Source organism: Calonectris borealis, chromosome 26 (assembly GCF_964195595.1).
Source record: "Calonectris borealis chromosome 26, bCalBor7.hap1.2, whole genome shotgun sequence".
Classification (NCBI taxonomy): domain Eukaryota; kingdom Metazoa; phylum Chordata; class Aves; order Procellariiformes; family Procellariidae; genus Calonectris; species Calonectris borealis.
In genome coordinates, this window is record NC_134337.1 from 8,683,831 (window position 1) to 8,698,225 (window position 14,395).

Below are 14,395 nucleotides of genomic sequence, written 5' to 3' on the forward strand. Positions count from 1 at the left end.
CGCGGCGTTGTCGTTGCTACCGCCGCGGCCCCCGTGGCGCAGCACGATGTTGTAGTTTTGTTGCCGGTTTTGTGTGGTTTTCTGCGGGCTTCCAGCTGCGGCCGCTCCCCGACAAGCGGTGCAGCCGCCCCTCGAGAGCGCATGCGCAGTGGTGTGCTGCTCAGCGCCCGAATAGCGATACTGCTGCTCGCTTGCCGCGGGTGCGCGGTGGCACGCGCCGCCACTCTCGCTGCTGCCGCCCGGCGACCAAAATGCGGTACTGCAGATCCGGCGCCGCGCATGCGGGGTGTGGCGCTCGTCCGTGCTCGATGCTGCCGTCTGGCGAACGGAACGCGGTGCTGCAGGTGGGCGCCGCGGAGGTGCCGCCGTGCTCCACTTTCCCTTCCGCTGGTAACGGCAATGGGATCCTGCGGTGCCTTCGAGGTAATGCTGCCGTGCTCATTGCTGCCTCCACCGCCGCCCCACGCGCGCAGTGCCAGCGGGCGCTGGGCGTGCAAAGCGCGGAACTGCAGCGTTAGTGCTGCCCAGCGGGTACTGGTGGGTGCTCGCTGCTGCTGTCGCCCTGTGGCCGCAGCGCGGTACTGCAGCGCCGGCACCACACAGGTGCGCAGCAGCGCTCCTGCTGCCGCAGCATGGTGGTGTGTGGGGCATGATTCCCGGTGGTGGGTCAGGGCCAGGACCACCAGTGAGGTAAGCGAGCCCCTTCGGCGAGTACAGGGGTGTCTCCTGGCTGCCTGGGGGTGGTGGGCTGCGAAGCTTCAAACCGTCTGCTCTGTCAGGCTCCCAGTCTGCTGGAGACGAGCTGGGTCAGGGCAGCCCCAGGGAGCTATTCGAGAGCTGATAGAAGGGAAGAGGGTGGACATCTCCCAGGAACAGATGCTGGGCGCCTCCTCAGCTCACCAGAGTTCTTTGTGAGCCTCCCTTTGTCCAGCTTGCCCTGTGCAGCTGCCCCCAGCTCCAGCACCTCCCCCGAAGCCTGTCCCATAGCCGCAGGCTGCCCCCAAGCCCTGTTGTGAAGGCCACAAGCTGGCCCTCGAATGCGCTGGATTCTCCCTTGATGCGGGTGCTGTTAGCAGCGGTGCAGGGAAAGAGCAGCGTCTCTCTGTGGAAGAAGAGGCTTGAGAAATCTACATTAATAATGGTCGCTGCTGCTTCTTTCCCACTCCCAGAGGCCATGCTGAGGATGCAGTTTTCTGTTCCTCCCCTGAGGATGCTGTTGACTGCAGACGCCTCAGGCTTGTGTGGGTTGTCTCTGTCCGGCCTCGCTCTCCTTGCGGCGTTGGGGGCAAAAAGGGACAGGCAGAGCATTTACTGGCTGTGGACAGGGGCTGCTGCGGCTGAAGCTGGAGAGACCAGAGAAAGGTAAAGAGGGTAACATCGAAGGCCATGTGGCCAGCAGCTGCCTCCCGCTGCAGGCGAGAGAGAGCTTGCCTCTCCAGGTGAGGAAGGATCCCTCTTCGTAGTCCGCAGCAGGCCAGGCCGCCAACACGGACCGCAGGGTCTGTATGCGTCACCAACAGCGTGGTACAGCTGCGTAGCGCACGAGCGAGTGAGCCTAGGAAGCCTCATCTCGTCAGAGCTGCGAGATACCCACGTATTCTTTTAGGTGGAGGACAGCAAAGCGACCGGAGTTACAGAAGAGGAAGGGAGGAGAGAAGGAGAAAGAAGCATCTGAACTGTCAAATTCTCCCGGTCGCGCCGAGAGCGAGAGCTGCAGTGAATCCCCGGGCCCTCAGGGCCCTGTCTCCCCTCTCATGGGTCCTGGGCCCTCCTGCCCCTCTCCTGGCCCCCCCTTTTTCCCATGCTGCTGTGTATTTGGGTGTTGTTCCCCCCCCGCCCTTTTTCTTTCCTGTACCTCTCCTTTTTTCTTTATTTTTCTGTCCTGCTCATTCTTCCTCTCTCCCTTTCTCTCGTTCTACCGTTCCCTTTTCTTTTTCTCTCTGCGCTTTTGTCCTGCTCTGTCTCCCTCCTTTTTATCATCCTCTATCTCTATCCTGCCGCCCATGGCCTTTTTTTCCTTTTCCATCTCTTTGTCCTGATCTGCATCTGTCTCTTTTTTCCCGTGCAATTTCTCTGGCCTGTTTCCTGGCTTTCTTTTCCTTTCTGTGCCTGTACGTGCTGCTCTGTGTCCCTGCCTTCCTATCTCTCCCCTTCCTTCCTTCTCTTTCTATCCCTTTGTTTTACTCACTGTTGCTGGTTTTTTTCATTCTGTTTCTCATTGTCCCTGTCCTCCTTCCTGTTCATCTCTTACTCTCTGTGACCCTTTGTGCTGCTCCCTGTCCCTCTTATTTATTGCCTCACCTGTCTATCCCTGTTTTTTTTCTCGTGTTCCCCGTCTCTCTTTCGCAGTATCCCACTTTGTGGCTCCCTGTCTTCATCTGTTTTCTATATCCCTCTGTTCTTTCTCCTTTCTTTCCTTGTCCCTCTGGCCTACTACCCATCACTGCTTTTTCTTTCTTTCTCCATCTCTCTGTCTCGGTCCTGTTGCTCTCCTTCTCTCTCTGTCTCTAATGGTTCTTTCTCCATCTCTGCCCCGCTCCCTGTCCTTTTTCTCTTATTCTCTCTGTTCTCCCTCCTCCCCCTAACTTTTTGTCTGTATATCTCCATACCACTGCTTGTCCCGTCGTTTCTTGCTGTATCCCCCTGCCCAGCTCGCTGTTCCATTATTCCCCTTTGTTCTGCTCCCTGGCCTTTTTTGTCATCCTGCAGCCCAGTGCCAGTTTTTCGTTCTCCCTCTCTTTGTCCTGATATGTTTGTCTCTTTCTCCCCTCTCAGTTATTCTGGTTTGTTTCCTAACTCCCCCCCCCCTCCTTATTTCTTTCATTCCATTTCTCTCTCGATCCGTCTGTTCTGCTCCGTGCTCATAATTTTCTCTCTCTTTGCCTCTGTTCTGCTCCCTGACCCTGTTTCTCTTTTGCCATGTCCCTGCAGGGGTCCTCATTCCTTTTTTATCAACTTATCCATCTCACTGTCCTTTTCCCTGTATCTTACTTTCTCTGCTCCTCAGTCCTTCTCCCTAATTTTATTTTTTTCTTTCTATTCCTCTGTCCTGTTCCCCTTTGCTGTATTTTCGTTCTCTGTATCTGCTGCTCCAATAACGATTGCTGAGTTGTGTCGGTACAGGCACTGAGCCCCGGAGCAGACTCACTCCTGGAACTTAAATGCACTAATGAATGAACACTTGCTGTCTCCTTTGCTCTCATGGCTGTGCCTGTAGTCCTTTGTACATGGTGAGTGACTGACAGAGTCCAGGGGAGCAGGCTAAATAGCGGGTGTAAGGGGCCATGGCTGCAGCTGTGGGCTGGGGCTGGAGGAGCTCCGGGGGGGCCAGTGAGGCTGGTGGTGATGGCCCCTCTGTGTCAAAGGGCTGTAGCCCCAGGGGATGGTGCTGCCGGGGCATGCGTGCCTGAGCATGCCGACGAGCTGCACGTTTCCGACGCACCGGTACAACAGGCTGACGGTCCGTTGGAGTCAAGCCCCATCAGGGCTGCTTCCAGGGATTTTCTGAGAGCCGGTGGAGAGGAAGCAGGAAGAGGCGCAGGAGATGGCTGCCCCCACCCCTCTGGGTACCTGGAGGCCTTCCCACCCCCTGGAAAAGGTGCCGGGTGCTTCCCCAACTCAAGAAAACTCCTCCAGCCCTGCTCACCCCCTGCAGCTGTCTCCAGCTCCAGCACCTCCCTTGAAGCCTGTCCCGTAGCCACAGACTGCCCCCAAACCCTGTCCTTACGGCAGCAAGTTGACCCTTGAATATGCTTTATTCTCCATAAATGCAGGTGCCGTTAGCATCAGTTTGGGGAAAGAGCAGTGTCTCCAGGAGCTCCTGCAGAAGGAGGGGTTCCTGCCTGAGGAGAGCTACAGTCATCACTGTGGACAACGGTTGCTTGCTCTTTTGCTGTCCCAGAGGCAGCACCGAGGACTCAGTCGCCGGTTCCTCTCCAGGGATATTGTTGATTGCGTCTGGGTCAGGTTTGTGTGGGTCGCCTTTGGCCTCATTCTCCTAGCGGCATGGGCGAAAAGGGACAGCTGGATGCTTACTGGCTGTGGACAGGAGCTGTTGCGGCTGAAGCTGGAGAGGCCAGAAAAAGGTAAAGCAGCTGAAGAACAAAATAAAGAGGATCCAGCTGGTTTCTTTTTTTCTCCGCGCTTCTATCCTGTTCCTTGTCCGTCTTTTTCATCCTCTGTCTCTGTCCTGCAGTCCATCACTAGTTTTGTCTTTCTCCATCTATCTGGCTGTCTTCCTATCCCAATTTCTTATCCTACTCTGATTTTGATTGACAATAAATTAAATTAATTTCCCCAAGTTGAGTCTGTTTTGCCTGTGATAGTAATTGGTGAGCGATCTCTTTGTCCTTATCTCAACCTACAAGCTTTTTTGTTGTATTTTCTTCCCCTGTCTTGTTGAGGAGGGGGAGCAATAGAGCGGTTTGGCAGGCGGCCAGCCACGGTCAACCTACCACAGTTTCCTTCTATCAGGGTCTGTGTCCCTATTTTTTAATTCTTGCCTATGTTTCTTGTACCCCATCGCTCTTGAAACTTTCTTTTTACCTCTCCATCCCTATCTTTTTAATTCTTGTGTATGTTTCTCAAACGCAGTCGCTTTTTAAATTTTCTTGCTACCTTTCCCTCTCTCCGTCTCCCTGACCTAATTTTAATTTCTTGCCGGTTTCCTGCACACCATCGCTTTCTAAATTTTCTTTCTATGGCTCCCTCTATCGATTTCCCTGTTTATAATACTTAATTCTTCCCTCTCTGTCCTGTACCCTGTTGCTTTCTGCACTTCCTTTCTACATCTCCCTCTTTCTATCTCCCTGCCCCTATTTGTTAGTTCTTGCCTATCTTTCTTGTACACTGTTGCTTTTTGAAAGTTTCTTTCCATGTCTACCTCTGTCTGGCTCCCTGTTTCTATTTTTTATTTCTTGCTTATGTTTTTTTCCCCCTATCACTTTAGAATTTTTCCCCGTCCCTTGTCTTGTTTTTATCTTATTCCGCTGGTTCCTTCCGCCTCTCTCCCCCGCTCCCCGTCTCTCTTATTTATTCCTCCCTCTCTCTGTCCCTGTTGTTTTCTGCAATCTCTCCGCTCTCCTCTCTCTACACAATTGTCCTGCTCCCCACCCCTCTCTTGTTCGCCGTGTCCTGTTTTCTGGCTCCCTGTCCCACACCTCTTCTCTATGTTCTTCTGTCCTTCCTCCTGCTTTTCTCTTCCCTTTTCTTCCTCTCTCCCGCTGCATTTGCGCACCGAGCCTTGCAGCCAATTCACTGCTGGGATTTCTTATGTGCATTAACGAATAAGCTTTTCCTGGCCTTCTCTGTGTCCCTGGATATGTTTGCAGCCCCTGGGGCAGGGCTCGTGGCTGTGGACAGGTGCAGGGGAGAGGGTGATGTGCTGTGGCACTTTGCCAATGGCCCCTGCTCCCGATGGGCTCCAGCTGGGGCTGGGGCAGCCTAGGTGTGGTCAGTGAGGCCGAGAATGGGCTGGCCCTGCTCTGCTAAGGGGCTCTCGCTGTAAAGGGGGCTGCCTGGGCATGCCTGCCCGAGGGAGCCGACGAAGGGAAAACTGGCTGTGGAGGGAATCCGAGGGGGTCCCAGAGGCAGCTGCCTCCAGCAACGAATGGCCGGTGGTGAGAAAGGGTCCCTCCAAGCCGCCCTCGACAGAGCGGACGCCAGCATGCGGTGCTGGGAGCTCGTTGTCTCAGTCAGCTACGTGCGTGAGCCACCGTGTGTCGAGGAAGCCTTACGGATGAGGAGCATCTGGGCGTCCGCTGCGTGCTGCAGAACGGGTGAGGGTCGGGCTGGCGGCACTGCAGAGGAGGAAGGGGCAGATGCAGAGAGGTAAGCGTTGGGGCGGTGAAGGTCTCCTGCCAGCACCGGGAGCTGCGGTAAGTCACGTGTCCCTCCCCTCTGCATCCTGGCCCATCTCTGCCACCCTTCTCCAGATGTCTGCCTGCCTCCTTCCTCCATCTCCCTCTCTGCCCGCCCACCTACCTGTATGGCTCCCCAAAACTTGTTATTGTTCTTCCAACTCTGCCCAGTACCCTCTTGCCTTTTAAACTGTTTCTATGTCTCTCTCGAACCAGCTCCGTCTCTGTTTTGTTCTAGTTTTTCTGCTCTGCTTTGTACCCCATTACTTTTAAAATTTCATTTCTCTATCTACCACTATCTGGCTCCCTGACTCTATTTTTTAATAAATACCTGCCTCTGCTCTGTACCCCATAGCTTTTCAAACTTTCTTTCTATGCCTCCCTGTATTTGGCTCCCTTTTCCTATTTTTTATTTCTTCTCGCTCTTTCTTTTATCCCATCATCTTAAAAATTTCATTTACATCGAACATACATCTCTCTCTCACCAGCCTTATTTTTTAATTCTCACCTGTTGCTTTTTGAAAGGTCTTTCTATTTCTCCCACTATCTTCCTTCCCATCCCTATTTTAAAAGTTTTTCCTGTGTGTCCCTTTACCTGCCGCTTTCTAGTTTCTCTTTCTATGTATCCCTCATTCGTCTCCCTGTCTTTATTTCTTAATGTTTTCCTATCTGTCCTGTACCCCGTCGCTTTTTAAGTTTTATTTCTATGTCTCCCTCTATCTGGCTCACTATCCCTACTTTTTAATTCCTCCCTTTAGCCGGGGAAGGGTCTGCCCAGGCACGCCTGCCTGAAGGAGCTGAAGAAGGTGAGCTGCCTGAGGACGGAATCCGAGAGGGTCCCGCCGGCAGCTGCCTGCAGCAAGGAACGGCCGGTGCCCGCGGCGAGGAAGGATCCCTCCGAGCCGTCCCCGACAGAGTGCACCACCGGCTCATGGTGCTGGGAGCTCGGTTCCTCCGTCGGCCGCACGTGCGAGCCGCTGGGAAGCCTCGCAGCGGCGGGGCGTTGAGGCGCCTGCCGCCGAGGCAGAGAGAAAAGCGTCGGGGCAGTGAAGGTCTCCTGCTGGCGCCAGGAGCTGCGGCGAGTCGCGCTCTCTCTTGCGCGCGTCCCGGTCCATCTCTGCCGCCCTTCCCTAGGTCTCTGCCTGCCTCCCTGCCCGTCCCTGCTTCTGTCTCCCTCTCTGCCGGCCCACCTACCTGTCCGGCTCCCCAAAATTGTTACTCTTCTGCCAACTCTGCCCTGTACCACTTCATCTATTATTTTTTTTCTATGTTTCCCTCTCTGTGTCTCCCTCTCCTTATTTTTTAAGGCTTTCTTATGTTTTCTATATCCCGTTGCATTTTAATTTATCTTTGTACGTTTCCCTCTCTCTGGCACTGTGTCCCTATTTTTTAATTCCTCCCTCTGTCCTGTACTTAATTGCTTTTAAAATTTTCTTTCTATGTTTCCTTCTATCCATCTCCCTGTCCCTATTTATTAATTGTTTCCTGTGTTTCTTGTACCCCATTGCTTTTAACATTTTCTCATTGTGGTTCCTTCTATCCATCTCCCTGTCCCTGTTTTTTTAATATTCCTGTGTTTCTTGTACCCAATTGCTGTTTAAGTTTTTTTTCTACTTTGTCCTCTATCCATCTCCCTGTCCCTGTTTTTTTAATATTCCCGTGTTTCTTGTACCCGATCACTGTTTTAGTTCTTTTTTTACATTGTCCTCTATCCATCTCCCTGTCCCAATGTTTTAATTCTTGTCTATGTTTCTTGTACTCGGTTGCTTTTTAAAATTCCTTCTATGTCTCTCTATATCCGGCCCGTCTTGATTTTTTAATTCTTCCTTATATTTCTTGTACCCCATTGCTATTTAATTTCTCTTTCAATAATTCCCTTTTTCTGGTTCCTTTTCCCTAAATTTTAATTAGTCTTTCTTCCGTATATCTTCTCACTTTTTAAATTTTCTTTCATTGTTTCCTTCTATTCTCATCCCTGTTCCTACTTTTTAATTCTTCCCTGTGTTTCTTGTAGCCTGTCGCTTTGAAAAATTTCTATGTCTCCCTCTATCTGATTCCCTGTCCCTATTTTTTAATTCTTCCCTCTCTGCCCTGTTCCCAGTTGCTTTAAAAATTTTCTTTCTATATCTCCATTTATTTAGTTTCCTGTCCTTTTAAAATTTTTTCCTGTCTATACTATAGTCCGTCAATTTTAAATTTTGTGTCTATGACTATTTTTATCCAGTTCACTGTCTTAATCTTCTAATTCTCTCCGGTCTGTCCTGTACTCTATCACTTCTTCAATTTTCTTTCTGTGTCTTTTATCAGGCTCCCTATCCGTATTTTTTAATTCTTTGCCGTATCGTGTTCCCTGTTGCTTTCTAAATTTACTTTTTTGTGTGTGTCTATTTTTTCCCCATTCTTATTTTAAAATTTATTCTTGTCTTTCCTTAAAGCTGTCGCATTTTAAATTTTCTTTCTGTGTCACAGTTTTTTTTATTTGTATATCTCCATTTACCTAATTCCTCGTCCATTTTTTCCTTTCTGTGTTTCCGGTAGCCCATTGCTTGTTATTTTCTCTTTTGAACCTCCCTCTGTAAAGCTTCCTCGAACAATTGTTTAAATTTCCTGCCTCTTTGTTCTGTTCCCTTTCTAGTTCTCAGTCTATCCATCTTATGTGCTCTCTTTTTTAATTCTTTCCTGTGTTTGTCACTTTTTAATTTCTCTATGACTGCCTCTATTCGGCTTCCTGTCTCTCTCTTGTTGTTGGTTTAAAAATTCTTTCTGCTTTGTTCCCCTTTTGTAGTTTTCTACATGTCTCGCTCTATCCAGTTCTCCATCGTTGTAAAATGACATCCCTACCGTCCCCCTGTCTCCTGTCTGTGTCTGTCTCATTTTCTGTCCCTCTCTGTTGTTTCTGTTGTCCCGCTTGGTTCCTCCCCTCTCTCTCCTTTGCTTCCTGCCCCCCCCCCCATTTATTGCTCCATCTCCTCATCCTCCTCCTTGCTGCGCTCCATTTCTGTCTCTCTCATCACCCATGTGCGGTTCCCTGTCCCTCTCTTGTTCCCTGTATCCCATTTTTTGGCTCCCTGTCCCATACCTGTTGTCTACCTTCCTCTGTCCTTCCTCCTGCTTTCTTCTTCCCTCTTTTCCCTCTGTCCTGCTGCCTTTGGGCTCTGAGACTTGGAGCCAACTCAGTGCTGAAATTCTTGATGCGTGTAAAGAAACAAACCTTTGCTGCCTCCTTTGTGCTCCTGGGTGCGTTTCCAGCTGCTGGGCTCTGGGCAAGTGGCTGTGGTTGGGTCTAGGGGAAGGGGTGATGTGCTGTGGGGCTGGGGCCATGGCCCCTCTTCCCGATGGGCTCCAGCTGTGGGCTGGGGCCACCCAGGTGGAACCCATGAGGTGAGGATGGGGCTGGGCCAGGAGTTTAAAAAGGCTGCAGGTGGGGATGGGTCAGGGCAGCCCCCTGTGGTCCCTGTGAGGCTGAGGATGGGGCTGGCCCTGCTATGCTAAGGGGCTCTAGTTGGGGAGGGGGCTGTCTGGGCACACTTGCCTGAAGCACCCAGCTGAAGAGTGAAACAAAGAGGCTCCCGCAGGCAGCTGTCTCTGGCAAGGAACAGCCCATTCCTGCAGCGAGGAAGGATCTCTCCCAGCGATCCCCGACAGAGCACGCCACCAGCACACGGCGCCAGGAGCTCGGTGCCTCTGTTGGCCGCACGTGTGAGCTGCCATGAGTCTGGGAAGCCTCGTGGGAGAGGAGCGCTCCAGCCCCTGCTCTTAGGTGGGTGAGGGTCGGGCAGCCAGCACTGCCGAGGAGGAAGGGGCAAGGGCAGAGAGAGAAGCCTCGGGGCAGTAAAGGTCTCCCGCCGGTCTCCAGCAGCTGTGGTGAGTTGTGCATCCTGTCTCATGCATCCGGGCCCATCCCTGTGCTGCTTCTCCCGACCTCTGCCTACCTCCTTGCTCGTCCCTGCCTCCATCTACCTTTCCAGCTGCCCGGCTCCCTAAGGCTTTTTGCTCTTTCGTCAGCCCTGTTCTGTACACCGTCGCCTTCTACATTTCCAGCTCCCCACCTACTATTATTTCATTTTTCCCGCGCTGCCTTCTTCCCCATTGTTTGTGCAAATTGCATTTCTAGGTCTCCCTCTATTCAGCATGACACCTCTCTGTTTCCAGTGACTCCCTGTGCTCTGTACCCTGTTGCTCTTCCAACGTCTTTTCCTTGTGGCTCCCTCTCCTGATATTTAACTCCTTACCCATACGGCCAGTATCCTGTTGCTTTCTAAATTTTCTCTCTCTGACTCCAGTTATCCAGTTTCCTGTTCGTGTTTTTAATTTCTTCCTGCCTATCCTCTACTTCATCACTTTTAAAATTTTGTTTCAATGTCTCCATTTATTTAGTTTGCTGACCCTATTTTTTTTTCCCCCTCTCTGTTCTTAATTTCTTTGCTTTATATTTCTTTCTATGTCTCTGTTTTAGTTTGCCGTCGCTACTTTCTAATTTTTTCTTATTTTCTTAATCTCCGTTGCTTTTAAAATTTTCTGTCTGCTTTTATTCCATTTGCTGTCTTTATTTTTTAATTATTTCTTGTGTTTTCTTAGTGTGGTCACTTTTAAAATTTTCTTTTCATGTCTCTGTTTCAGTTTGGTGCCCCTATTTCATAATTTTTTTCTTGATTTCCCTAATGCCTATCACTTCTTAAATGTTCTTTCTATGCCTAATTTTATTCCCTTTGTTGTTTTCTTTCTTTTGTGCCGTCGCTTTTTATATTTTCTTTCTATGGCTCCGTTTTAGTTGGCTGTCACGATTTATTAATTTTTTCCTTATTTTTTTAATCAACCTCGCTTTTAAAATTTTCTGTCTGCTTTTATTTGGGTCGCTGTATTTATTTTTTAATGATTTCTTGTCTTTAGTAGTGCCTTCGCTTTGTAAATTTTCTTTCTGCATCTCTGGCTTACTTAAGTGTCGCTATTTTTTAATTTTTCCCTTTATTTCCCTAACACCCCTCGCTTTTTAAATGTTCTATGTCTACCTTTTTCCCTTTGATGTATTTATTTTTAATTATTTCTTGTCTTTCCTTAGTGCCCTCGGTTTTATATTTTCTTTCTACATCTGTTTTAGTTTGCTGTCCCTATTTCATAATTTTTTCCCTTTATTTCCCTAATGCTTGTTGTTTTTTAAGTTTTCTTTCTATGTCTACTTTTATGCTGTTCCCTGTCTTGAATTTTTAATGATTTCTTGTCTTTTCTTAGTGCTGTCGCTTTGAAAAGTTTTTGTCTATGTATGTCTTTTAGTTCACTGTCGCTGTTTTTTAGTTCTTTCCTCTCTTAATCCATCACCTTGAAAAATCTTCTACTTTTGTCTCGTTCGTTGTCTTGATTTTCAAATTGTTTTCTCTTGCTTTACTTATTGCCATGACTTTTAAAATTTTCTTTCTACGTCTCTGTTTTAGTTTGCCGTTGCTATTTTTTATTTTTTTCCTCATCTCCTTCATTTTTCTTTCTTTGTACCCCTATTCCATTCGCTGTTTTACTTTCTTCATTATTTCTTGTCTTTCCCTAGCGCTCTCGCTTTTAAAATTCTTTCTATCTCTGCATATTCATTTGCTACCAATATTGTTTAATTCTTTCCTCCCTTAATCCCTTGGCTTTTAAAATGTTGATTCAATGTCTACTGTTATCTACTTTGCTGTCTCTGTTTTCAGTTTTTTTCCTATCTGTCCTGTATTTCATTGTTTTAAAAATTTTCCTTCTATGCCTGCTTTTGCGAAGCTTCCTATCCCTGATTTTTATGTTTCCTGCCTGTCATGTACCCTGTCACTTTAAAAATTTACTTTTTATGTCTCTGTTTATTTAGTTTGTTCTCCCTGTTGTGGTTTTTTGTTGTTGTTTGTTTTTTTTTTTTTTTTTTTTTTTTTTACTTCTCATAGTCCTTGTTGCTTTTAAAATGTTTCATGTCTACTTTTATGCCGTTTGATGTCTTTAGTTTTCAATTACTTCTTGTCCTTCCTTAGTGCTGCCTTATTTAAAATTTTGGTTTATGTCTCTGTTCTAGTTCGGTGTCCCTATTTTTTAATCTTTTCATTTCTTAATCCTTGGCTTGTAAACCTTTGTTTCTATGTCTACTTTTATCTACTTTGGTGATCCTATTTGAAAGTTTTTCCTGACTGTCCTGTATGTCATTGCTTTTTACATTTTCTTTCCGTGACCTCTTTTATCAACAGGCCTATCCTTATTTTTTATTTCTTTCCTGTCTCTCGTTTAACACGTTGCTTTTAAATTTTCTTTCTGTGTCTGATTTTCTTGAGATCATTGTCTGTATTGTTTCTTATTTCTCTTGTTTCCTTAGTGCCCTTGCTTTTTAAATTTTCTGTCTGCGTCTTGGCTTATTTAGTTTGCTGTTCCTATTTTTTTTAGTTCTTTTCTCTGTTAATTCCTTGGATTTTCAAATTTTGTTTTTATGTCTACTTTTATCATGCTCCCTATCCCTATATTTTATTGCTTTCCTGTCTGTCATGTACCCCCTCGCTTCTAAAATGTACTTGCTATGTCTCCATTTTTTGTTTGCCATCCCTGTTTTTTCATATTTTCCTCTCTTAATCCCATGGCTTTTGAAGTTTTTTTACATGTACTTTTTTTTAATTTTCTGTCTATACTTTTTAATCTTTTCTTCTCAATCCCCATCGCTTTTAAAATTTACTTTCTATGTTTGTTTATTTAGTTCACCGTCATTATCTTTTTTTCTTTACTTCCTTAATCCCTGTTGCTTTTGATATTTTCTGCGTCTCCTTTTGTCCAGTTCGCTGTCTGAATTTTTTTTTTCTTGTCTGTCTTTTACGCCTTTGCTTTTCAAATTTTCTTTTTGTCTGCATTTTTGTTCGTTGTCCTTATTTTTCAAATTTGTTTTCTTTCTTAATCCTCTTTTTTTAAATGCCCTTTTTTGACTACTGTTATCCTGTTCACGCTCTTTATTTTTTAATTGTTTCTTGTCTTTCCTTACTATCATCGCTTTTTAAATTTTCTTTCTATGTCTACTTTTATCAAACTCCCATCCCTGTTGTTTAATTAGTTCTCGTCTGTCATGTAGCCTGATGGTTTTTTGTGGAGAAGAATTAAGAGGTGGCCTAATGAGTACCAGCTGATTCAAGAACGGAAACAGGTGAAGGGAATTGTGAGCAGACATGTGATAGTTGCCAGAAGGAAGATATAAGAGAGGCAACAGAGAGAGACAGAGAGAGAGAGGTGCAATGGATGGAGAGACATGGTAGGGCTGCCCTGTTATGATAAAGGCTGTGCATGTATGCCGCAACAAATGGCGCCCGAACAGGGACTGAAAGAAGAAAACCTGAAGAAAGAAGGTCTTGGAGAAAGAAAATAGAAATATCCAGTGGTGAGCCCCGCTGAACTGCAAAAGCTGTTGAAAAGAAACAGGAAAAAAGCCGTTGAAAGGAAATGGGATAGAAGCTGTTGAAAGGAAACAGGAAAAAAAAGCCATTGAAAGGAAACGGGATAAAAGAAAAAAGCCATTGAAAGGAAACGGGATAAAAGAAAAAAGCCATTGAAAGGAAACGGGATAAAAGAAAAAAGCCGTTGAAAAGAAACGGATACAGAGGTGAGCAGCCGCGGGGAAGTTATATGAACTTTATACATTAGTCATGGGGCAGTTGGCATCTCAGTAGAAGAACTGCAGATGAGGAAATCTTTGCAACTAGAAGTTCTAGAAGGAATATTGTGTGTATGCAGTTCTGCAGAAGTTGCATCCTGCAGAGCAGGTGTTGCAAAACGTGACTGATTTAGCAATTCTGGAGGGAAAATCAAAAGATAAGAAACATTCATTTGAACTTGCGCCAACGGCGGATGAAGCTTTACAGAAACAGAGGCTAAAGATGAACTTGTTCTAGTGAATGTAATGGCAGCAATTCTGGAGGGAAAATCAAAAGATAAGAAAGATTTATTTGAACTTGCACCAACAGCGGGTGAAGTTTTGCAGCAATAGAGGCTAAAGCACCATTTGTTCCCGCCCTCCCACCCCAAGAAGATCTGCTGTGGGGATTCGTACCCACACACACATGTATCAGTGATGTTCTAGAGGAAAGTGAACTGTGTGATGGAGAATAGGAAAAAGAATTAGAAATGTTAATAGGAAAAAGAATTAGAAATGTTAAGTTTGTGTAAGGAGGTATGCAAATCAATAAAAGAGTATGGGTTATGGAGAATAGGAAAAAGAATTAGATTAAGGAGGTATGCAAATCAATAAAAGAATATGGGTTATGGAGAACAGGAAAAAGAATTAGAAATGTTAAGTTTGTCCACCATATGAGGTGATTAAGGAGGTATGCAAATCAATAAAAGAATATGGGTCACAGGTTTCATTTGAATATGAACTTGTCCTAGTGAACATAATGAACAATTTGGCAATTGAGAACAAAAAAGGGGGTGATGTGGAGAAGAATTCTGGAATTGGGAGTTTCAGATAGGACTTTGGTAATGCTACAAAACCATAAACAAAAAGGGGGAGATGTGGAGAAGAATTAAGAGGTGGCCTAATGAGTACCAGCTGA

The 14,395-nt window shown here is 46.6% G+C and overlaps 1 protein-coding gene across 1 annotated transcript; it reads left to right on the forward strand.

The window, feature by feature from the left end:
• Positions 1-308: 308 nt before the first annotated feature.
• LOC142093109 (uncharacterized) lies at positions 309-14,206 on the forward strand. Its single transcript, XM_075173982.1, has 3 exons — positions 309-517; positions 1,464-4,085; positions 12,922-14,206. Exons 1-2 carry the CDS (start codon positions 309-311, stop codon positions 2,509-2,511), a joined length of 1,257 nt encoding a protein of 418 aa, XP_075030083.1. The 3' UTR covers positions 2,512-4,085; positions 12,922-14,206.
• The last annotated feature ends 189 nt before the right edge of the window (positions 14,207-14,395 follow it).

Excerpts from the sequence above, each read along its gene's own strand:
- LOC142093109 (XM_075173982.1), top strand. The coding sequence starts at position 309 with ATGCTGCCGTCTGGCGAACGGAACGCGGTGCTGCAGGTGGGCGCCGCG. Across the intron at positions 518-1,463 it reads AGCGCGGAACTGCAGCGTTA|TCCGCAGCAGGCCAGGCCGC; the intron begins GTGCTGCCCAGC and ends CCCTCTTCGTAG.